This window comes from Pan paniscus, chromosome 22, assembly GCF_029289425.2.
Source record: "Pan paniscus chromosome 22, NHGRI_mPanPan1-v2.0_pri, whole genome shotgun sequence".
Lineage (NCBI taxonomy): Eukaryota > Metazoa > Chordata > Mammalia > Primates > Hominidae > Pan > Pan paniscus.
The window spans coordinates 34,473,372-34,499,230 of record NC_073271.2 but is presented as its reverse complement, the minus strand read 5'-3'; the positions used below and the strand labels follow the sequence as shown (position 1 = coordinate 34,499,230).

Here is a 25,859-nt window from a genome sequence, read left to right as displayed (position 1 = left end):
TGTTGGCTCCCATGACCCTGAGTTTCATGTCACAGGCAGTGGATGACTGTTGATGGAGTATATAATAATTTCTGTGGTTAATCTGTGATTTTGCAACATGTGATGGGTTTGTTCCATTGACGACAAGAGTACAATTGATCTTTAACTGCAGTGATTCTTTCTCCATTTGGGTCATCAGGACTTTCATAACAAAAATAAAGGAATGATGTAGTGTATGTCAACCTTCACAAATGCATGTTTCATGGGATGTTTGAGTACACATTAAATAATCGGTGATTTCCTGAATCTTGGCCATGCTTAAAAGTATCCCTGGCTTTACTTTATTTGACTGTTGGTTTCCCTTTATGTATTTATCTTAGACTATGATTTATTGTAATCTGTTTGGTAAGCCATTCCAAATTCTTTTTTTTTTTTAACTTTTGGAAAAAGTGGAAGGTATCCATTTTTTAAATAATTGGAAATGTCCTCTTTTTTTGTTACAGTGTTTACATTTGATTTCATCAGAAAGGAAAATTTTTCCTTACCGTAAGATGCTTCTGAGTTAGACTATTATGTTAATAACTAAATTAACTGATAGAATGATTATGCAACAACATCAAAGACTAGTGACCAAATCTGTTATAGCTAATTGCCTTTTGTATTTCTGGATTTTCAGCTGCTCAACCATCTCCTTCCACAGTGCCCAAAACTGAAGACCAGCGTCCTCAGTTAGGTATGTTTCAGGGGCCATCTGGATAACCATAAGAGAAGATTCAGGCTCAGCAGCACATTTCTAAAATGCTTCACTTTTTAATGGAAATTAACATGATTTTTTGCCTCTTTTCGACGGCTCCATACATAAGATAGGGCCCAAGTCATCAGCCTACTCATGCGAGGTGACTTGAGATGGTGCTAAAACACGTCCCCAACTATGCAATAAATAGGGAAAAAAATTCTACTTGCACACAGGCTGCTTCTTTGTGATCCATTAATTTTTTAGATTTTACTTTCCATGCCTAAACAACACAGCCTGCATGGCCCTGGATTGATGGGGCTTGGCACATGTTTGCCCTCTTTATATCATTGGTTGGTGTGAGCCTTGAGCTATATGTCAGGATCCTGGGGTTGAATCCAAGCCCTGCCACCAATTAGGAGTCCCCTAGCAAGACATCTGAGATGCCGTGTGACATCTTCTCTCATAGAGGAGGTGGAGGCAGTTGATTTGGAGTTGGGGGACATTTTCGGCTCTGAAATCTGAAAAAACAATTGAGTCAGGCGTTATGTCTGAAGTCACATCATACTATGTTACAACTATGTCTAGGATTTGACTTTGTTTCTTTTTGCTGTAGATCCTTATCAGATTCTTGGACCAACAAGTAGCCGCCTTGCAAATCCAGGTGAGAAACTGCTGATGATTTTCTTCTTACAAAATTACTTTTTGGCAGTGGTTATTTTGAAAAGTAAATTGGTATTGGTGAGAAATTCCTTCGACTGAACAGATTTTAGTTTTAGGTCTCACTGAATTATTTGCCTTAATGGAAAGATGGGTTGGGTTATAAATTAAGATTTCAGCTTCAACAAAGAACATTATAACCTAATTCAAGCTGTAATAGTTTTCTAGGGCTGCTGTAACAAAGTACCACGGATTAGGTGGCTTAAACAACAACAGTTTATTGTCTCGCAGTTCTGGAGGCTGGAAGTCTGAAATCAGAGTGTCATGGTGGCAGGTTTCGTTCCTTCTCAGGGCTGTGAGGGAGGGATCTGTCCTGGGGGCTCTCCCTGGCTTACAGATAGCCATCATCTCCTCGTGTCTCTTCTCATCATCATCTCTCTGTGTGTGTCAGTCTCTGTGTCCAAATGCCTCTTTTGCATAAGGACATTGGTCAGGTTGGAACACCTACCCCATAACCTTACTATAACTTGATTACCTCATTTAGGATCTTATCTCCAAAAAAGGTCACATTCTTAGATACTGCGGGTTAAGATTTCAACATAGGGAATTGAGGGAACACAATTCAACCCATTATACAAGCAGATAAAATAACTAGTATTTTTTAAAAGAGAGCCTTGATACAACCACAAGACTTCAAATTCAGGCTCATCTTCGATGGTCTGTTTCTGAACTTCGATGCTAGAAGAAAGTGCAGATTATTAATTAGCCCATTTGTAACCAGTGCATTGCCAAGGTTTGTCACCTGTCCTAGTGTTTCAGTGCCAACCACATAGTTTTATTTGTTTGTATTCAGATCAGAACCAGCTGTGCTGGCACCAGCTTCAGAAATTCATAGCCTATGCTGCATATTCCCAACTGCAAATTCAAATGCCAAGATGTTACATTACAGGCATATTGCAAGCACAAGATGGAATGTATATTTCCTAAACGTTGAGGCCAAAATAAGGTTCGAAATGGAATAATTCAGATTTAATCAGTGTAGATCCCTGCAAGAGAATCTACACATTGAAAACACGAAATGTTATCATTATTGAACATCTGTATTTTTGAAGTTAAATTTTGGTTAATGTTAATGAATTCAATGAATTTTGTTTTTACACAGCTGAAAATCTAAAGAAAACTAGTTAGCCTGCGGCCTAGACTAGGTGCTCAATAATTATTTGTTGCATACATGAATGCCAAGGATAATGAGATATAGTCCTTTAGCTCAGGGAGCTTTTGGTCCGTGGAGAGATGGACACAGGTAGTTATAACATTGTCCCAAACACGGAGCCACAGGCCCTTTTTGCTCATGCTGGCTTTCATCTAGTAGCCCAGGCTCCTGAGGCTGTGGTCTCTTCTCAGCCTTCTGCTCAGCTTTTCATTTGCAACTCTGCCATATAACCATTCAAATAAAAATAATGACTATGTTTTGAGATGATTATTATCAGTCATGCTTCAGGAAGACTGATCTGGCAGCAATGTTCAGGATAGATTAGAAAAAAGAAAATGACGGAAGCTGAAACACTCTGGGAATGTTAATACAATCATGTGAAATAACAATCAAACAGCTCCCACCCCGCAGAACGCCCCCCATAGAATGTCTGTGGTCCCTTCTGTGTCTCATAACAGCCCTGGGAGGTTACTATCTCCATCCTACAGAAAAGGAATTAGAAGTCCAGAGAAGTTAAGTAACTTTTCCTGTGTCACACAGCCAATGATAAGGGAGGTCAGATTTGAAACCTGACTCTGTCTGCAAAGTCTACTTTTGTTTTCTTGCCCTACTCTGCCACTGACTAAGTATGAAGGGAAGAGGAGGTCTTACAAAATGCGGACTGTGAGAATAGAAAGCAAGGATTTCCTTTCAGGGTCATAACTGCTTAGGTGCAGGCGATGAATCTGAGGTCAGGAAGGAAGAGGAGGAAAGAGTCAAGCTGCACCAAAGAAGACCAAACTGGCCTTTGCACTCACACATTGGCCAAATGAAACATATATGTCCATGACCACGTTGTCACAGCCCAAAGGTACTGCTTGGCTTGTTTGTAGAATAGGGCCTGAGTCACTTGCTTCTAAGCAAAGTGCCAGCTTTCACAAGGGAACACTGCATATGCCCTGGGCCCAGCAGCCCGGGGATGCCCTTTGTAGATAGAGGGACCTGAGCTCAGAGCAAGGAGACCGGAAACTCATCACAGGCCTGGGGAAGCAGGACTGTGCTTCATACCATTAGGACTGTTCTTAATGGGCCTGGAGAAAATGGCAACATCCCATCTTTGATTTGCAGGCAAGTGACTTTAAGATAAAGATTTATTTCATTTAGTTTCTGATGAATTTGACTTTCTCTCCATCTATCTTTAGGTTTGTATCTGTTGTGCTCATGTGAACTTTTCCCCTGAAACCAGAATGTCTTTTATCTTTGTATTAATGACAATGCTTCTTCCTGTTTGATTCTATTTTTCTATTCTCTGATAAATAAATCCTTCATCACTTAAAAATTGCTGTCTTTGCTCTTCATACAATACAAATTCCTTTTCATCATTTTAAGTGGAAAGATTGCATCATATAGTATGAATGCACAGGATGATGTCAGCATCCCAACATCTCTATCCCAAATATTCACTTGATGTGTACTTTGGACATCACTTTTCCTGCTGAGAACAGTGTGTCCCTGCATTCTGATATCATGGATCGGTTATAAGCAACACAGCTCCTTTACATCCCATCAGAGCAGCTGAGAATCTATCTAACATGGTTCCTCTAATGAAAGAGCTTTGTTGGGTTATGTTCAGAGCCTTCCTTGATGCTAACTGGATACTCTTCAATGGTGCACATGAAAATACATCCTGCCTCTTGCAGAACGACAGACCAGGCTAGGGATGTTTTCCCATTTGTTAGGAGGTGGCAGTGTGCAGTCTTCCAGTGGGAGTCCCCCAGGGAGGGGACAACATGGAAAGGACCTGAGGAGGCTACAGAGGTGTGCATAAACCAGGCCTGAAAGCAAGTTTGTGCAGTGATTAAGCATGGCAGCCTAGAGTCTGGATTTCAACCCTTGCCAACGCTAAGCAAAATAAGTCAGTCTACCTCTCTAAGCTCCAATTTCGTCACTTCTCCAATGGACTAATCACATGATTCCTGTGGGGATTAAATAAACCAATACATGTAAAGCGTTTAGAATGGTGCATGGCACACAGTAAGCTTTCAGAGGATATCAGTCAGCCCAAGAATAGCACCGTTTCAAGCTTCTTCATGGTTCAATAGGCCAATTGAACAGTATTTCTCTTTCTTTAGGCATTTCCTGGCTATAGGAGAGGAGTGTTATCTTTCCTTAAACTCTGATTTTCAGCCCAAAGAAATTCTGACAAGACCATTCAAGTACTGAGTTCGTCCTTACCATGATCTTGCAAGATAGTACTATTACCATCACCCCCACTTTACAGATGACGATACTGAGGCAGAGAGAGCTGCGAGAGTTGCCAAACGTCCCACAAAGGGCAGAGGCAGGATTCAGCTGAAGCAGTGGCAACTCCAAAGTTGGTGCTCCCTACCACCATGCTTTCCTGCCCCTCCAGTAAGTGGTGCCTGAGCCTCACTGAGCCTCGGGGCAGAGACTTCCATTCAGGACACACCTGCTGGACACACCTGCTGCCTTGCAGAGGGTCCAGGCCATGCACGCGGGATCTTCTGCACCACCCCTGGCTTCTAGAGAAAGTGGCCCCAAACCACTGCCACCATGGTACTGGTGGGGCCCCTCACGGCTGTATTTACTGCCCTTGTTCATCAGCTGACGGCTGCAGGGCTTTGCACCAGGATGCTGTTTCCACCAGACTCACAGCTGCTGACTCACTCTGCAGCTCTCTGCTTTGCTCTGTGGTTTGTAAACCGTTTAGTTTTTTTTCCCCCTTTTTTGCTCAGTCTGTACCCCTTTGCTACCCTGTTTCTCTCCCTTTCTTTTAACAATATTAGGAGATTACTTTCCTCTGTAAAATTAAAGGAGTGCCTCTGTCTTCTTAAAAGCCACAGCCGCTCCCTTTCACCCACAGGGTTCTCTGTAGGTGGACAATGCTGCTTGCCACTGTTTTTTACCTCCAAATATGTTTTATTTTGGTAATTACCCTAAGAAAAAATTAGTTCCTCCTTACTGACATCGCAAGGATGTTATTAAGAGAGAGTAAAAAAAAAAAATAGATCTGAAGGGTTTACCCAAGAAAGGTGAGTCTTAAGGTAGAGGTGGTGATGCTACTCAATGAAAGCTCTTGTCTTTCAAGAACTTCTCTTTGTAAATCCTGGTTTGGCCCATGAGTGACCCAAGCCACTTTTAGGCTTTCCTAAACCCTAAGCATTCTTGTTTGGAAATCTCTATTCTATATTCTAAAATGCACCTCATCACACATTAAATGTTATTGTTTTGGAAGTAAAATAAGAATTTAAAAATTGCTCTTAAAATTTTATGACTGAGAATAATTCCTTTACCACTGACAATTTTTTAACAACCATTGTTCATTTTTGAGAATTCTTGCAGTGAGAAATTTTGTTCTACACACTGCAAAATGCAGCGAATTTTGTTACAAATATTAATTTAACAATTAATGAGTTTGACATGATGTTACTCTTTCTACCATTTACTTAAACATTCATTGATTTTGCATTTCCAGGTTTCTTTCAAGGTTTGAAAGCTGATGAATTTTGCTTACAGATCTCTTATTTCTATAGACCCTCCCTTGAAATTCTCACAGTCCTGAGCCCTGTGTCTTTATGGCTACTGGGTAAAATAGTCAAGTGAGAAATTAGCTCATCCATCCTTTGGGCATAGAGTTTGCTGCCACAAATTTAGGTCCCCAGCTTTCTAACTCTTCAGAAATAGGAGATTCATGAGATCACTTTTGCCCACTGATTCTGTCCTACACACGTTTATAAGAGAAATGGGTGAGGGACAAATTGCTAAGAGGCAATGCCAAGGTTTGAGTAGATTCCAAGTGTGATTTCGGCAGGTCTGTGGAGTTGCTTTCTCTATGGGAGAAAGTTGACACTGAATATTTATTTTCAAACAACCGTATGTGTTTATATTGAAGCATCTGTTAGACTGTTAAATCAAAAATCCATGCCTTTTCCTATTCCCAGGTCATATATGGAATTTTTTCAAGTTGTAATTTTTTGGTTACAATATATATACTAAGACAATATGGTTTTCTCATACCATTCTTTGTATTTTCTAAATGCATATTAATAAAATGTTGGAGGCAACAAAACTTGATTGGGAACAGTTTGTATATGTGGTTCTGAAAAAGCAAAGGCTTCCACTGCAATGAGCTACAAGCTGTTAATACATTTCAAATGTGTTGCTAGACTGAAAATGAGCACTTTCCAGCATAGATTCAGAAAAAGCTGACCTTTCTCACAGTGCTATTGTATGGATAAATTCACAAAAATATCCATGTCCATGTAGCCAACATGCAAAGCAGAGTTTATAAGTTGGGTGATATGTACAGGAGGCTAGCGAGGATTTAGAAGAAAATGAACGTAAAATTGATTTTTACAGTATATTACTTCCCTGAGTAGATGTCAGTTAAAGTTACTTTAATCATTTTATCACATCGATTGATATTACTTACAATATAATAAAAGGTAATCTTTTGGTAATAAGTCTAAGGCAGTGCTATAACTGGAATTTGGGAGGAAAGACCCACCTCCCATCCGTTCTTAAGCTTCTGAAATATGTTCAGCACAGCTTAGCTTCTCTTGGTACTGATACTGCTGTCAATATTTACATGCTGCTGTCTTCTAGGGAGCCATAAACTATCTTCAAGTATTGTAACATAGCAGCTAGAATGATGTGCCTAGATTTTTCTTTGAATTTCATAAAACAAAGCTGTATCTGTATGATTTCAATGAAATCAAGAAAATTCTGACTTTGTCCACCCAGCTAAATGTGATCTCTTTGACAAAGGAAGAGTCTCATTCAGCTTCCCAAGGGGACTTGCAATCACTCATTGTTGGGGTTTTTCTTCTGGAAATGCTGCTTAACACAATTGGCGTTGCAGCGCACAGGCAAGGCACTGGTTTCCGTTATGATGCGCTTGCCCAAATACTGGAACTGGGTGATCTGGTTTGAAAAAGAGCCAGCTTTTTTTTTTTTTTTTCCTAAACTTCCTCATTTTGAGTGGGTTAATTCTGTTCTAGGAAAAGTTTTCACAGAATTGCTTTCTGAGCGCCAGCAAAATGTTATGTTAGAAATAATGGTGTTTACTTCCATTCTCGATTTTTTTCCATAAACTTTTAGAAGTTCATTTCCTAAATCTAACTTTTATTATCTTACTTGACCTAGCCAATATAAATGGCATTAAGTCATTATTGCCATCCACATAACAGTGCTTTGTGCTTCACAAAATAGGAAAAAATATATATATAGCTCTTTCATCCCCTAAACACCAGGTTGATCTGGCTGTTCTTTTAAGGACGTCAGAAATGGATGGAACCAGCCTGAACTTTGCCCCATATGAATTCGCTGCATTCCATCTAGGTCTTGAATCTGTTAGATCATCGTCCTAGGTCGGGTTCCGTTGATGCAGAGCTTGGGGTAAGCCTGCTTGTGCAGGTGACTGATTAACGGCATGTTCTCAGGAGAGAGAGAATGGGAAGTGCTGCAGGGGCAGCGCTAAGGAAGTTTCTGGCCTCCTCCAAGCCTCCTTGCAGCTGGACGCTGTTTCAGCCCAATCCCACGGGAGCCCTGAAGCCTGAATAGCGTCATGGAGTTGGTCTTTCCTTGAGGCAAGGGGGCCGGCCCGTGGCACCCTGTTCAGTCCACCCAGCTGTGGGATACCTGGGGGTGGGCGAGGCGGCGGCTCTGTTCAGGCAAGGGCAGTTCTCTGGAGAAGTGGGTGGCCATGGAACGAGAGCAGTCCGCACCCCTGCAGCTGAGGGATGGACGGACAGGCCTGGTGAAGGGAATGTGGGCGGCACACCAGTAGCACCTCCGTCCGTCATCACAGAGAGCCTCTTCCCCCTGGAACCTGTGCTCACTGGAGTTTTCCTTCCTCTCCTGACCTCATTAGGCAGTGGCCAGATCCAGCTTTGGCAGTTCCTCCTGGAGCTCCTGTCGGACAGCTCCAACTCCAGCTGCATCACCTGGGAAGGCACCAACGGGGAGTTCAAGATGACGGATCCCGACGAGGTGGCCCGGCGCTGGGGAGAGCGGAAGAGCAAACCCAACATGAACTACGATAAGCTCAGCCGCGCCCTCCGTTACTACTATGACAAGAACATCATGACCAAGGTCCATGGGAAGCGCTACGCCTACAAGTTCGACTTCCACGGGATCGCCCAGGCCCTCCAGCCCCACCCCCCGGAGTCATCTCTGTACAAGTACCCCTCAGACCTCCCGTACATGGGCTCCTATCACGCCCACCCACAGAAGATGAACTTTGTGGCGCCCCACCCTCCAGCCCTCCCCGTGACATCTTCCAGTTTTTTTGCTGCCCCAAACCCATACTGGAATTCACCAACTGGGGGTATATACCCCAACACTAGGCTCCCCACCAGCCATATGCCTTCTCATCTGGGCACTTACTACTAAAGACCTGACGGAGGCTTTTCCCATCAGCGTGCATTCACCAGCCCATCGCCACAAACTGTATCGGAGAACATGAATCAAAAGTGCCTCAAGAGGAATGAAAAAAGCTTTACTGGGGCTGGGGAAGGAAGCCGGGGAAGAGATCCAAAGACTCTTGGGAGGGAGTTGCTGAAGTCTTACTACAGAAATGAGGAGGATGCTAAAAATGTCACGAATATGGACATATCATCTGTGGACTGACCTTGTAAAAGACAGTGTATGTAGAAGCATGAAGTCTTAAGGACAAAGTGCCAAAGAAAGTGGTCTTAAGAAATGTATAAACTTTAGAGTAGAGTTTGGAATCCCACTAATGCAAACTGGGATGAAACTAAAGCAATAGAAACAACACAGTTTTGACCTAACATACCGTTTATAATGCCATTTTAAGGAAAACTACCTGTATTTAAAAATAGAAACATATCAAAAACAAGAGAAAAGACATGAGAGAGACTGTGGCCCATCAACAGACGTTGATATGCAACTGCATGGCATGTGCTGTTTTGGTTGAAATCAAATACATTCCGTTTGATGGACAGCTGTCAGCTTTCTCAAACTGTGAAGATGACCCAAAGTTTCCAACTCCTTTACAGTATTACCGGGACTATGAACTAAAAGGTGGGACTGAGGATGTGTATAGAGTGAGCGTGTGATTGTAGACAGAGGGGTGAAGAAGGAGGAGGAAGAGGCAGAGAAGGAGGAGACCAGGGCTGGGAAAGAAACTTCCCAAGCAATGAAGACTGGACTCAGGACATTTGGGGACTGTGTACAATGAGTTATGGAGACTCGAGGGTTCATACAGTCAGTGTTATACCAAACCCAGTGTTAGGAGAAAGGACACAGCGTAATGGAGAAAGGGGAAATAGTAGAATTCAGAAACAAAAATGCGCATCTCTTTCTTTGTTTGTCAAATGAAAATTTTAACTGGAATTGTCTGATATTTAAGAGAAACATTCGGGACCTCATCATTATGTGGGGGCTTTGTTCTCCACAGGGTCAGGTAAGAGATGGCCTTCTTGGCTGCCACAATCAGAAATCTCGCAGGCATTTTGGGTAGGCGGCCTCCAGTTTTCCTTTGAGTCGCGAACGCTGTGCGTTTGTCAGAATGAAGTATACAAGTCAATGTTTTTCCCCCTTTTTATATAATAATTATATAACTTATGCATTTATACACTACGAGTTGATCTCGGCCAGCCAAAGACACACGACAAAAGAGACAATCGATATAATGTGGCCTTGAATTTTAACTCTGTATGCTTAATGTTTACAATATGAAGTTATTAGTTCTTAGAATGCAGAATGTATGTAATAAAATAAGCTTGGCCTAGCATGGCAAATCAGATTTATACAGGAGTCTGCATTTGCACTTTTTTTAGTGACTAAAGTTGCTTAATGAAAACATGTGCTGAATGTTGTGGATTTTGTGTTATAATTTTACTTTGTCCAGGAACTTGTGCAAGGGAGAGCCAAGGAAATAGGATGTTTGGCACCCAAATGGCGTCAGCCTCTCCAGGTCCTTCTTGCCTCCCCTCCTGTCTTTTATTTCTAGCCCCCTTTGGAACAGAAGGACCCCAGGTTGCACATTGGAGCCTCCATATTTATGCCTGGAATGGAAAGAGGCCTATGAAGCTGGGGTTGTCATTGAGAAATTCTAGTTCAGCACCTGGTCACAAATCACCCTTAATTCCTGCTATGATTAAAATACATTTGTTGAACAGTGAACAAGCTACCACTCGTAAGGCAAACTGTATTATTACTGGCAAATAAAGCGTCATGGATAGCTGCAATTTCTCACTTTACAGAAACAAGGGATAACATCTAGATTTGCTGTGGGGTTTCTCTTTCAGGAGCTCTCACTAGGTAGACAGCTTTAGTCCTGCTACATCAGAGTTACCTGGGCACTGTGGCTTGGGATTCACTAGCCCTGAGCCTGACGTTGCTGGCTATCCCTTGAAGACAATGTTTATTTCCATAATCTAGAGTCAGTTTCCCTGGGCATCTTTTCTTTGAATCACAAATGCTGCCAACCTTGGTCCAGGTGAAGGCAACTCAAAAGGTGAAAATACAAGGTGACCGTGCGAAGGCGCTAGCCGAAACATCTTAGCTGAATAGGTTTCTGAACTGGCCCTTTTCATAGCTGTTTCAGGGCCTGTTTTTTCACGTTGCAGTCCTTTTGCTATGATTATGTGAAGTTGCCAAACCTCTGTGCTGTGGATGTTTTGGCAGTGGGCTTTGAAGTCGGCAGGATACGATTACCAGTGCTCCTGACACCCCGTGTCATTTGGATTAGACGGAGCCCAACCATCCATCACTTTGCAGCAGCCTGGGAAGGCCCACAAAGTGCCCGTATCTCCTTAGGGAAAATAAATAAATACAATCATGAAAGCTGGCAGTTAGGCTGACCCAAACTGTGCTAATGGAAAAGATCAGTCATTTTTATTTTGGAATGCAAAGTCAAGACACACCTACATTCTGCATAGAAATACACATTTACTTGGATAATCACTCAGTTCTCTCTTCAAGACTGTCTCATGAGCAAGATCATAAAGACAAGACATGATTATCATATTCAATTTTAACAGATGTTTTCCGTTAGATCACTCAACCCTCCACCCCCAATCCAGGTTATTAGCAAGTCTTATGAGCAACTGGGATAATTTTGGATAACATGATAATACTGAGTTCCTTCAAATACATAATTCTTAAATTGTTTCAAAATGGCATTAACTCTCTGTTACTGTTGTAATCTAATTCCAAAGCACCCTCCAGGTCATATTCATAATTGCATGAACCTTTTCTCTCTGTTTGTCCCTGTCTCTTGGCTTGCCCTGATGTATACTCAGACTCCTGTACAATCTTACTCCTGTTGGCAAGAGATTTGTCTTCTTTTCTTGTCTTCAATTGTCTTTCGGGCCTTGTATGTGGTAAAATCACCAAATCACAGTCAAGACTGTGTTTTTGTTCCTAGTTTGATGCCCTTATGTCCCGGAGGGGTTCACAAAGTGCTTTGTCAGGACTGCTGCAGTTAGAAGGCTCACTGCTCTCCTAAGCCTTCTGCACAGATGTGGCACCTGCAACCCAGGAGCAGGAGCCCGAGGAGCTGCCCTCTGACAGCAGGTGCAGCAGAGATGGCTACAGCTCAGGAGCTGGGAAGGTGATGGGGCACAGGGAAAGCACAGATGTTCTGCAGCGCCCCAAAGTGACCCATTGCCTGGAGAAAGAGAAGAAAATATTTTTTAAAAAGCTAGTTTATTTAGCTTCTCATTAATTCATTCAAATAAAGTCGTGAGGCGACTAATTAGAGAATAAAAATTACTTTGGACTATTCAAAAATACACCAAATTCTGTGCCTTCTTTTTATCTTAACCTTGGTTTAAAGAAATCTTGTTGACTCACACCTGTAATCCCAACACTTTGAAGGACAGAGGCGGGTGGATCGCTTGAGCCCGGGACCAGCCTGGGCAACATGAGAGTACCCAGTCTCTACAAAAAAATAAATAAATACAAAAATTAGCCGGGCATGGTGGTGCACAACTGCAGTCCCAGGAGTTCAAGGCTGCAGTGAGCTGTGATCACGCCACTAGCCTGGGTGACAGAGTGACACCCTGATTCAAAAATAAAATAAATTTTCGACAAAGCAGCCCAGATTAATGCTATATAGAAACAACTAGATAAACTTTTCTGACTTGTAATTTTAAACTCATTTTACTGAGTAAAACATCATTATCTTCTCACAAAAAAATGTTAAACTATTATTCTGTTGGAGAAAGTCATAATATTACCTGATTATAATTAGTACTAGAATATGTGAATTACAAACTTCTGCAGGAAGCATGTTATATGTAGAAACTTTATGGGAAAAAAATGGTTTTTTCATGTTCTGTAGCCACACGGCATGTTTCCTAAAGAAGATAATACAGAAATAGTAGGTAGCCAGAATTTCATCCTGATATGACTTCATAAAACAATCTGGAGATGTTACAAGTTTATGACTCATTGAATAAGCACAGCCAAACAGTACTAATTAAAAAATGGATGCTCGTCTAGAAGGGAGGTCGCAGGATTAAACCCCAGGCTGCGGCCCTTGAACTTACTTGGTCATACTTTACTCAGATGAGGATACAGAAGCTATCCTGATCTCAGCTCCAAATGCCATGGGGCTGAGATGACAATAGGTTATGTGACACATCCAGGATGCCAAAGAACAGGCTGAGGTGACGGGTTAGATCTTGAAGGTGTTAGGACCTCCATCCAGTCCTCCCCAAAACATCTGGGAGTTTGATGGAGCAGCAGCACATGTGAAAAGACTTCAGCGTTTTGGAGATGACAGCAATGAGATGTAGAATAGCAGCTTTTAATGAGCCATGACTAGGTCAGGTGCTGTATACACACTGCCTCATTACTCCTTCCAACTGCCCCCACGGTACACTTTAAAAAATGCCTTGACAGATTGAACAATTTGCCCAGCTCTCCAGCGTAAGAGGTGCAACAAATGCTTGTTCCAGGGCTAGCTAATTCCAAAAGCTTTTTCTTAATCTTAAGCTATTTTGCCTCATATGGACAGAAAACTAAACGGGAAGGTGACATGACTGCCCAATCTTAGGTTGCATTTTCTGAAACAGGTCACAAACGAGGACTTATTTGTTATACATTAGACTGCAACATCAATTCTGGGCCTACACTTAAAGAGGGACATAGGACAGTTAGTGCAGGTTCAGTGGGGAGAGACAAGGGGAATGAGAGAACCCAGGACCATGTCAAGGAGGGGCTGTCAGTGTCTCTGCTGGAAGTGGGATTACCCTTATCACCCATTGATTCAGGACCCAGCACAGTGCCTAGCAATATCAAGCTGTTGGAAAACGTTTGCAGCTATATGCATGAATGAACATCCAGAAAGGTAACATCTGGACTAAAGGTGGGCTCAGCAGGGATGCCCATTGGCCAAATTCAAGAGAAAGCTTTTTAGAAGTTGGAGGAGGTCCAGATGGAATGGTCAGCCTTTGTCCAGGAGTTCCTGGATATGAGGTGTGCTTATTTAACAACCATGCAACTATTTGCCAGGTGTTTGGCAGCACATGGACTACATGGCTATTTAGGTCTTCTTCGGTCCAGCGCAACTTGGGTTCTGTGAAATATTAAGTGTTGTCTATAAACACATACATAGAAAGTCGGGTGAGAGTCTGAAATCAATGATGGCTTAGTGGCCTCACTCTTGATCAGTGCCAGTCTGTCCTAAGAGTCAGCAGTACATTAGGGCTTTAGACATTACAGAGGCAGTGGAATCACCCCAAATTGAATTATGTTGTGGCTCTGTGTCTCTAAATTGATTGGAGTCCAGTCTGCTTGGAGATTAAAATACATCCTATTTTCTCAGCACTGCAGGGCCCAGGTGAATGGTGAGAAGCAGCCAACTGATGGGATAAATGAACTTTGCTTCCATGTTTTCTCACTTATGAGGAAGACCACCCCCTACAGCACACTTGCATAAAAACATGTCCTGAGGGTGGTTGGTCACAGCCTGCTCAGCATTAGACATGCATCAGCTGAAAGAGTGTCAGTCTGCCTCAGGGGCCCTCAATCCCACTCCAGACTAACAATTTCCACCTCCAAGTCGTCATGGGACGCCAGGAGCCAGGGCTGATTTCCATTTGCACTCATGAGGTTGAGGCTAAGGAAGGGGTGGGGTGTAGACAAAATATACATGAAAGAATTTGGTGTAGAAGTCATGAACCATTCTGTTAAGTCTCTTAACTGGAAAGCCAGGATGTATCAAGATGTTAACAACTTTTTATTTTAAGTAAGTTCTCTTATTAATTTTTGGTTTTTCTACTCGGCAAGAATATAACTGAAACTTGTTTGAAAGGTTTGGAGGTGGGTGGATGTGTAACTTGCCCAACCTTTTTAAATTAAGGGTGAAGAGAAAGGAAAAGGCTAGCTGTCCTCTTCTTTTCTATGGCATCAGGGCAATGGTTTCTAAGCTGTCTCATCAGAATTGGCAGCAGGCTGCTGGCAGGAGGCGGAGGCTGGCATTCCAGTTCTAAGTAATTCCAGATATTAAGCTTTCAGGTCCAAAGAGGAGCCTCCCAATGGATATCATTTTCTCCTTTAAACAATAATACTAATTGCTACTACTTTTGATAATAATAATAGCTTAGTGCCAAACAATGTGCATACACTATCTTTTTCATTTAACTTGCACAATACCGCTTTGAGATAGTTTTATCCATATTTTACAGATGTGAAGCTTTGAGAGGTTAAACTATGTTATAAATCACTCTAAGTCACAGAAAAATCTTACAGCTTTCAGGACTTGAAATTGGAATGGCCTTCCTAAGCCATCGCTTGGACAGTCTTCAGGGCACGTCAAATGGAGTGCCCTCCCCTTATCTAGCTATGCTGGGCTGAAGCCCGGTTGTTGGTAGTTATCAGACAGGAAGCAAAGCGCAGCCCTCCCATTTCCTTGCTGCGCCCTTTGGTTTTAGGGCGGGAGTGCTGCTTGCTGGGGACGCAGGCGGACTCCAGGCCGCTTTGATGGAGAACACAGGATACGTGCTGCAGGTGCTCTTCTGGACGGAGTCCCAGCTGCTGGGCCATAACCTGGTGGAGGCGAGTGGGGCTGGGCCCCATGGCTGTGAAGAGACCCACCATACAGCAGCCTCAGGATTTTCTGCCTCCATCCGCTCTGATGCTTAGGGTCAGAGGAAAGGCCCTCTCAGGTCCGGCGGGGCCTGCCTCCAGGAGAATAAATGGCTGTTCCTTTCTTCCATCTTTGCAACCAACTCGGGAGTCAGGTGGATGAAAATGGAAACGTCCCTTTCCTAGTAGGAAGAACATGGGTTAAGCCTACAGTGGGCAGACCAGCACTTCCACCCTTTCACTGATGTGGTTGGGAAGGTGCAGGACAGGAAGCGACTCCCATTGGACAGAGACCAGAACCGGTTTCCATCAGGGTAGGACCCGCCTCTTCCTGTGAAAGAGAGCGGAAGTGGTGGCAGAGAGCGAGAGTAACAGCTGAGTGTCCGTCCCATGGAAACATGCATAGCGAGAAACGAACAACAGGCCCAGATTCACATCCGACAATTCCACAGTTCTCTTTAGAAGAAACCCCTCCCCTCATCATATTTTCTAACCTGAGACCCTGGTCCTGTCTGTGCCTCTGTGCATTCACACTCATGTGACATAGGGCATTTTAAAGTGGAACTATGCAATGGTCACTGGATTTTAAACCAACACTGTCAGGTCCATGTTCACTAAGCCACCCTACCCCAATTAAAAAGAAAATACTAACAGAGGATCTATAGCTTTCATTCAAGGAAGGCTGAGTACTTGTTAAGATCATAGGATGGGCAACCACAATAGGATGAGCAAACAAACAAATGATTATTCATATGATGCTAGGAAGTTAAGTAAGGCAGGAAGAAACTAGATAGAAGGGGTAAGACAGTTGGAAGGAGGCTGAATTGTTAAGTTAGTGTGTGATGTCCAGTTGTGTTGGGGGTGCAGGAGGATAATGAGCAAGACAGTGGGACTATGACTACCCGGGGCCCACAACAGACCAGAGATGCCTATAAAAGGACCCTGTGACTCCTGTGGAGTGTTATACACACCAAGTAAACAAGTGATGCGCAATCAAGCCAAATGAACCCAGGCTATAGAACGTTCAGCTTCAGTTGAGTGAACACTATGTTTTGAGGTCTGTTTACAGGTTGTGATTTCACCAAAGTGTTTCCTTTTCTCAATCCAGTTCTTCAATCCAGTTCTCAGTTTTTGTTCCACCGTGTGTCGGGCTCTGTGGGAATGGTTTTTGGAAATAAGGTTACTGTATTATTAGCATCCAAGATAAAATCAGTGGGGAGCAAGAATGTCTGCTCTCATTTACTTAACAAGCATTTGCTAAGAATCTTTGATGTCACAATGATGTAAGAGGTACAGAAAGGTGTTAGGGAGTTCTTGCCCTTGGAGAGATTATAATCTGGAAAGGGAAAATGTACATAAAAATCTCTAATGCAAGACAAGACATGCATGCACCTATCGTGGTTCCCCATCCTATGAGCCTGACTCTCATAACATAGAGGTCGGGTTTTAAGTCAGGTCTTTCTCAGAGGTAAAACAGCACAGTGGCTCCTCATGGTGGGTTTGGAATCAAACAGAACCTGATCCAAATCCTGCCCTTTCTGCTTTAACAGCTAAGTGAACTTAGAAAAAATGATCTTAACAAGTACTCAGCCTTCCTTGAATGAAAGCTATAGACGCTGTGTTAGTATTTTCTTCTTAATTGGAGTAGGGCGGCTTAGCATGTGTGAGCTGCTTCTGAGTATGAGGATACTCATACTCATATAGTGGGCTGAGCAGGAAAGGCTTATTGAAGGAGGTGATATTTCAGAAAGGGAAGGGTTTTGATGAATAGAATGCATTCCAGGCAGGGAATTTTTTTTTCTTGAGCAAAGGCATGGGGTCAGAAAACAATCTTCAGGAGCAAAACATACTAGTGATGGAAACAAAACAAAACAAAACAAAACAAACCCAAGCAGTCTGTGGTTTAAAAAACAATATAAGGCCAAGTACAATGTTCGTTTTTTGTATTTAATGAACCAAAAAATACTGAGGAGTGGGGCTTGGGGCATCTTGCTACACCTGTGGACCATGTCTGAAAAGTCATGGCACTTCTGGGTCTGACCTACCATAGTCTGTTGTAGGGGTTCAATCAGGCTGGTGGGAAAAATATTAAAGATAGTTATAGTAATAGCCACAGACTCTCTTGGAAGGCCTGAGAGTTTGCATAACTTCGGTAATAGATCTGACTGAAGGTGGCCTGGTCCCTTTACCTTTAGTTAAATATATTAAAGTAGTAACAAAGGAATGTGGAGAGTTTTTCTAGCTAGCTTGTTTACTCATGTGGTCTTAAGACTAACCTTTGATTTACCACAGGTGCTTAATTGCTTTCTACTCGGGAAGTACACATTGTCAATTACCCTGTAGTGGTGTTGACTCGAGCCTTTGTCAATCTTTACCAAATAAATGTGAGCCTCACTAGCTGGTCGACAACTGTTTACAGTACTCTCCAGGGAGTCTGTAAGCAGCTGAGACACTTAGCTGGACTGGCAAAGCAGAATATCTGTGTGTCAGTGTACGTTATTCATCTGTCATTGGGTCAGGGTCTGTGGGGCAGACCCCCACAGCCTGTGGTATGAAGAAGGGTTGGAGCACAAGAGAGCGAAAAATTGGCTGCACACATTTTAAAATATAAGCCATTCAAATAATAAGCAGTTTTGGGAGATGTCCCTAAGACTTTTTTTCAAGTGGCTTCTATCTCTTCCTTGGGTAGAGATTATATTAAACAATTGCTGAAAAATATGTAAATATTGGGGGCTGATCTAAACATTTGAGGATGAGGGATGTAAAAGCATATTTGAGGATATCTCACATTGCTGTGAAATATAATAGAAAGGTGACAATAACAATATACATTTTTCATGTGCTTAATAGTTTACAAAGAGCTTACTCATGTGCTGTCTCAGTTCATCATAGCAAAAAATCTTGAAGACAGAAATTTATTTACTCTTTCATTCAGAACAAAGATTTGATCTACAATAGTAGATGTGGAATTAGGCCCAAGGAATACAAAAAGAAATGGAACACAGGCCCTGACTTTGTAGACCTCAGAGTCTTGCAGAATTCCTGTCCCCATTTGAAGATGAGAAGTAGAGACTCCAAGATGGTAATATACATCTTAAAACATGTAGCTAGTGAAAAGCAGAGCTTGAACTTGGACCCAGGACTTGGATGCTAGCCAGGTACATTTTCAACCTCCCAGTGCTACTTTCTCAATGGTACTACAAGAACTTGATACAGAAAAAAACAGGAAGCCAGGCAGTTGGTTTGTATATTTACAGAGGTACTGACCTTTCTGTGGAGGGAAATATGCCTATTGTAGGCATTATTACCAGATCTTACGTCTCAGCATCTCATTCCTCCACCCTCAAGCCCAAGATAGAGTAGTTTAAATTGAGCTTCTCAAAGTTCTTGGGGAAATTTTTGAAAACAAAATGTAAAAGGAAACAATAAGAAGAGTAGCAAAACGAGAGAGATGTTGGGAGAAGTTATCCCATTAATGGGAAAAGATTAGAGTCTATAGGATTCACAAGCAATGGGGACCTAGACCATTATGAATGTTTAAGTCCTGGATACTTACAGGAATTCAGAGTGTGGCTCTGCCAGGGAGCTGAAGCCTTGGTTATGCAGATTCTAGCCCCATCAGGGATCCCTGTACCTTTACTTGACACTGAAACCACAACCTATAGGGTTTGGAGCAAAGAGTGTGCACTGAGGACCAGAAGACTTTTGCTTCCAGGATCTATGGATAGAGCAGAACTCACAATGATGATGACATTAAAATATTCAAAATTCTCACCAATTCTTGGTGGAGTCAATTTCATTTTGATTTTATAACAAGAAGAAAATAATTTCTTGCACTACATTCATACCTACTTTTTAATATAGTTGTGTGAGCTATTGATAAAACAGGTGAAAAAAAAAAAACAAGAAATGGAAGATTAACAAACTTGACTTAATGGGGTTAGAGTACTGCTCCCAACAACTAAAAAATACAAATTCTTACACATGAATCATTTTTACAAATTTACCATGAATAGGTTTATAAAGAAAATCACAACACATTTAAATGACTAAAATAATATAATACCTACTCAGACCTAAAGTAATTATGCTAGATGTCAATTAAAAGTTAAGTAGAAAAATTTACTTAGGAACTATACTAACATTTCAAAAAAGAAATTACAATGTAATTTAGACAATATGATTTAATATAATAAAATACATATAAAATTTGTGGTATACAGCTAAAACAGCAAATAGAAATTTATAGTCCTAAATATTTATATTGAAATAGAAAAAAAAGGATGATAATTAGTAAACTAAGCATCCATTTTAAAAAGTTGGCAAAAAGGCAGCAAAACAAACAAAAAAACAAATAAAAAACAATTAGGAAGTGGGATATTATAAACATAACAGAAATTAACAAATTGAAAAACTGAAAATACAGAGAATCAACAAAGATAAAAATTGGAGTTTTTTAAAAGATTAATAAAATGGACAAATCTTGTCTTTAGTGAGAGTACTTTAAAAAAGAAAAGACAGATAATATTAAGAATAAAAACGGGGATAAGTCTATGGTTGCTAAAGACTTTCAAATGATTAGAAGATGTTGTGAACTACTTTATGCCTATTCGTTTGAAAAGTATATTAAATGAATAAATTTGTGTAGAAAACAAACCTAGCAAAACTGACACAAGAAGAAACAGAAAACCTGAATGATCTTACAGCCATTAAAGAAACTGAATTCATAGTCATAGCTTTTCCCACAAAGAAAGCTAAAGTCAGATGGCTTCATCAGTTAGGTCAATCAAATATTTAAGGTCCAAAATTTCCCAAAATATGGTGGAGAATATAAAAAAGAATAATACTCCCCAATAAAATTTTTAAAATTTGTAGGCTAACATAACTTTGATGCCAAAAACAATAACAGTACAAAAAAAGGCCAATTATTCTTATGAATGCAAGATGCAAAAATTTTAACCAAATATTCATAAGGAGAATTCAGCCATGTATAAAAAAGAAATTATATCATGATCAAGGTGGGTTGATCAAAACAGTGCAAAGTTGGGTTAATATCGGGAAATCAATTAATGTATCCCCCACATGAAAACATTATAAGAAAAAAGTATGATTATCTGAATACATATAGAAAGTAAAATTAAGCAACTGTATCTTATTAACTACTAGCAAACTAAGAAAAGAATATGACTTCTTTAACTTGATAATAGTGTCTATAGAAAACGTATAGCAAACATTTCACATAAAGCTATATAATTAAAAGCATTTTCTTTGCTGTCAAGAACAAGAAAAAGATGCTTACTATTCAACATAGGTTTGGAGGCTCACCAGAATACTATGGCAAGGAAAAAAGAAATAAAAATGGTAAGTATTGGAATGAAACAAATCTATTATTATTCATAGAAAATATGACTGTGCATGTATAAAATTCTAATTAATCATTAGGTTAATTTTTGAATTTTATTTAAGAGTTTTAGCAAAATTGTTGGAATCAAAATTCAATTGCATTTTTACATACTAACATATACATTGAGAAGGTTAAATTTAAAAATATATCATTTTCAATAGCATAAAAATGTAATACCTAAGAATAATTCTATAAAGATATGCAAGAGCTTTATGGGAAAACAATAAACCTTCATTTAAAAACATTAAAGACAACGTAAGCAAATGAAGTGATGGATCATGTACATGGATTTAATAATTCCATATTATAAAGATGTCTATTGTTTGCAAGATAATCTAGAAACCCACTGCAATTCCTCTAAAAAAAAAATCCGGCAGTACTTTTTTTTTTTACAAGCTGTTTTTAAAATTACACAGAGGGCCAGATTGCACAGGCCCAGCTATGCTTGAAAGCACAGCACATGTGTTGTGTTTTTTGTTCCCCTAGGAACTAAATCTTATTATAAAGTTATTGTAATTAAGAATAACAGTATGGATGGCTCAAAAGAGACACAACAATGGAATAGGAAAGTCCATAAACTAATCTAACAGATATGCATACTTGATATAATCAGAAATAGTACTAAACATCAACTCAGAAAGAGTGGATTTTTCAATAAATGAGGCCAAACAACTAGAAATCTTTATAATGGGGAAAATTAATTGGACCCCTACATAATACCACATGTAAAAATCAATCACACATATATGATTAAGGATTTAAATGTAAAATTTAAACTTATAAAGCATTTTAGAAGGTATTACAGGAGAATATGACCTTGAGGTGCAAAACGGTTTTATAAAACAAGACATAAAAACTACAACCTGTAAAAGAAATATTGATAGATATTACTATATTAACATTAAGGGTGTTTAAATTAAAATATATCATTAAAGAGAGTGAAAAGATAAACTACCTGCTGGGAGAAAGTTTTGTAACTCATATCACCTGCAAAACACTAGTAACCAAAATGTTTAACTATTGTAAATCAACAAGTAAAAACGGTGGCAAATATGCAAAAGAATTGAATAGATCACTTTTCAAGAGTGGAAACAAATTTACAAGAAAAAAACAAACAACCCCATCAAAAGTGGGCGAAGGATATGAACAATTAATTATAAACAATGCTCAAGCTCATGGTAACTAAGGGTATATAAATAAAAATCAAAATAATATCTATTTTGCACCCACCATATTGGCAAACATTAAAAAGACTGATATGAAAAAGCCTGAATAGCCAAGACAGTCCTAAGCAAAAAGAACAAAGCTGAAGGCATCACACTACCCAACTTTAAACTATAATACAGGGCTACAGTAACCAAAACAGCATGGTACTGGTACAAAAAACAGACACATAGACCAATGGAACAGAATAGAGAACCCAGAAATAATGTGTTTTTTGGCTGCATAAATGTCTTCTTTTGAGAAGTGTCTGTTCATGTCCTTCGCCCACTTTTTGATGGGGAATTAAATCTGACAATTAGCCCTTTGTCAGATGAGTAGGTTGCGAAAATTTTCTCCCATTTTGTAGGTTGCCTGTTCACTCTGATGGTAGTTTCTTTTGCTGTGCAGAAGCTCTTTAGTTTAATTAGATCCCATTTGTCAATTTTGGCTTTTGTTGCCATTGCTTTTGGTGTTTTAGACATGAAGTCCTTGCCCATGCCTATGTCCTGAATGGTAATGCCTAGGTTTTCTTCTAGGGTTTTTATGGTTTTAGGTCTAATGTTTAAGTCTTTAATCCATCTTGAATTGATTTTTGTATAAGGTGTAAGGAAGGGATCCAGTTTCAGCTTTCTACATATGGCTAGCCAGTTTTCCCAGCACCATTTATTAAATAGGGAATCCTTTCCCCATTGCTTGTTTTTCTCAGGTTTGTCAAAGATCAGATAGTTGTAGATATGCGGCGTTATTTCTGAGGGCTCTGTTCTGTTCCATTGATCTATATCTCTGTTTTGGTACCAGTAACATGCTGTTTTGGTTACTGTAGCCTTGTAGTATAGTTTGAAGTCAGGTAGTGTGATGCCTCCAGCTTTGTTCTTTTGGCTTAGGATTGACTTGGCAATGTGGGCTCTTTTTTGGTTCCATATGAACTTTAAAGTAGTTTTTTCCAGTTCTGTGAAGAAAGTCATTGGTAGCTTGATGGGGATGGCATTGAATCTGTAAATTACCTGGGGCAGTATGGCCATTTTCACGATATTGATTCTTCCTACCCATGAGCATGGAATGTTCTTCCATTTGTTTGTATCCTCTTTTATTTCCTTGAGCAGTGGTTTGTAGTTCTCCTTGAAGAGGTCCTTCACATCCCTTGTAAGCTGGATTCCTAGGTATTTTATTCTCTTTGAAGCAATAGTGAATGGGAGTTCGCTCATGATTTGGCTCTCTGTTTGTCTGTTGTTGGTGTATAAGAATGCTTGTGATTTTTGTACATTGATTTTGTATCCTGAGACTTTGCTGAAGTTGCTTATCAGCTTAAGGAGATTTTGGGCTGAGACAATGGGGTTTTCTAGATATACAATCATGTCGTCTGCAAACAGGGACAATTTGACTTCTTCTTTTCCTAATTGAATACCCTTTATTTCCTTCTCCTGCCTAATTGCCCTGGCCAGCACTTCCAACACTATGTTGAATAGGAGTGGTGAGAGAGGGCATCCCTGTCTTGTGCCAGTTTTCAAAGGGAATGCTTCCAGTTTTTGCCCATTCAGTATGATATTGGCTGTGGGTTTGTCATAGATAGCTCTTATTATTTTGAGATATGTCCCATCAATACCTAATTTATTGAGAGTTTTTAGCATGAAGGGTTGTTGAATTTTGTCAAAGGCTTTTTCTGCATCTATTGAGATAATCATGTGGTTTTTGTCTTTGGCTCTGTTTATATGCAGGATTACATTTATTGATTTGCGTATATTGAACCAGCCTTGCATCCCAGGGATGAAGCCCACTTGATCATGGTGGATAAGCTTTTTGATGTGCTGCTGGATTCGTTTTGCCAGTATTTTATTGAGAATTTTTGCATCAATGTTCATCAAGGATATTGGTCTAAAATTCTCTTTTTTTGTTATGTCTCGGCCTGGCTTTGGTATCAGAATGATGCTGGCCTCATAAAATGAGTTAGGGAGGATTCCCTCTTTTTCTATTGATTGGAATAGTTTCAGAAGGAATGGTACCAGTTCCTCCTTGTACCTCTGGTAGAATTCAGCTGTGAATCCATCTGGTCCTGGACTCTTTTTGGTTGGTAAGCTATCAGAGATTCTTAGCTAGGGCTGGGTACCCTCTAAATTGCATAGAAAAAAATGTTTGTATGTGTGAATTTTTATGATGAGATGGCCCATCACTTTCATCAAATCCCCAAAGTTTACCATTACTCCAAAATAATAAATGCAAGTTCTCTAGAGATTTGCTTCCTAGTTTCAAATTTTTCAGTGGTGAATCAAATACCGACCTAGGAAGAGCCATTTGTACTTATTGAATAATATCCTAATTAAATACCCTAAAACTGTTGGTTTGGGCCCACAATTCTTTTACATTAAACTATGTATTTATACATGAAGGATATACTAGTTTATGTAAACCCAAATGTTCTCTGTGGGTATGTCATTCCAAGTTCTCAGATTTTTCTAATGAAGCCAAGAAATTAAGACCAGGTGACACCCACCTTGATGTTTATGGCTCTCTTCCTCCCAGGAGATGTAATTTCATGCAGGAAGGTAATGAGCGCTTGTGGCCTTGCTCCTATTCCAAATGGCTAAAGAAATCCAGGTAGTGAGTGGTCATATTCAGTATAGGAACCAGGTCAACAAAACTTCCTTTCAAGAAACAGCCTCGTGGCACCTTTCTCGAGATGAAGGTCATGGTGGGATCAGATACCAGCATGCCATTGGTTTGCATTAAGGTTTCAGAACCCATGTGCCACTTGGACCTGCTCTGTGATATCTTTGGTGTCTCCTGGTGTGCTTTACACAAGGACATGGCTGGGTCTGTAGGGCATGGGGGTGGCAGCGTGAGTGGACTGGGGTAAAGTCAAAGTCAACACTTGTCCTTTAACTGGTCACTGGCTAACTGGTCACTGGCTAGCCTAATTCTATGCCTCCTCTGAAGAAAACCTCTGGCATTCTCTTTCCTGGGAAGGCTAGCTTTGCTATGATGATCACCATAATATCTGTGTATGTCTGAGGACTTGAATTCAAGGGCATTAAGTCATCTTCCCAATACTTTTGTGACTTTGCAGTTATTCCAAAATCCCTGTCTCTGGATGGTGTGGCTTTGTTTCTTCTTGCCCAGCTGCCCAAGGTATTCCCTTCTCTTGTTTCTCCCCTCTTTCCTCAATCCCCAACTCCATTCCCTTTCTGGTTCCTCTCCAGTCCCAGAAAAAATTGTTAGGGATAGAGTAGAGATATGTGAACTTACAGAATTTCTTCCCTGCTCAATAAATCCAAGAGCAGGCAGATAAACTGTCCAAAATATTTCTTGAGAGTTCCAGACATCATGGCATGGATGGAAGTATCCAGGGACTTGAGGTCCCTGTGAGGCTGAAAGCAGCCATGGGGGAATTACCAGGTGGGAGTGTGGCAGGGGAGGGAGTGAAGGGCCACCTTCCTGTTTTCGAGGGATTGCTCTGATGGGTTGAGGGAGAATGATCTGGGTGGGAGGAGTGACTTGCTGTAGGGTGACCTGAGCAGCTCATAGTTCTGCAGGCTGATAACTCTTAGAGTGCTGGAGGGAAGTGGAGCCAACAGCCATTAGGGAAGACTGGAGATCATGCTGGGGGAGCA

At 40.6% G+C, this 25,859-nt stretch overlaps 1 protein-coding gene across 5 annotated transcripts in view; it reads left to right on the top strand.

Moving 5' to 3' along the window:
• ERG (ETS transcription factor ERG) overlaps positions 1-10,412 on the top strand; it is a 279,429-nt gene extending 269,017 nt beyond the window's left edge. For all 5 annotated transcript variants that reach the window (XM_063601408.1, XM_063601407.1, XM_034947822.2 and 2 more), the window contains 3 exons: positions 656-712; positions 1,329-1,376; positions 8,458-10,412. In XM_063601408.1, the coding sequence (XP_063457478.1) occupies positions 656-712; positions 1,329-1,376; positions 8,458-8,978 (626 nt within the window). In that variant the 3' untranslated portion in view covers positions 8,979-10,412. The remainder of the gene's footprint in view (positions 1-655; positions 713-1,328; positions 1,377-8,457) is intronic.
• Positions 10,413-25,859: the final 15,447 nt, after the last annotated feature.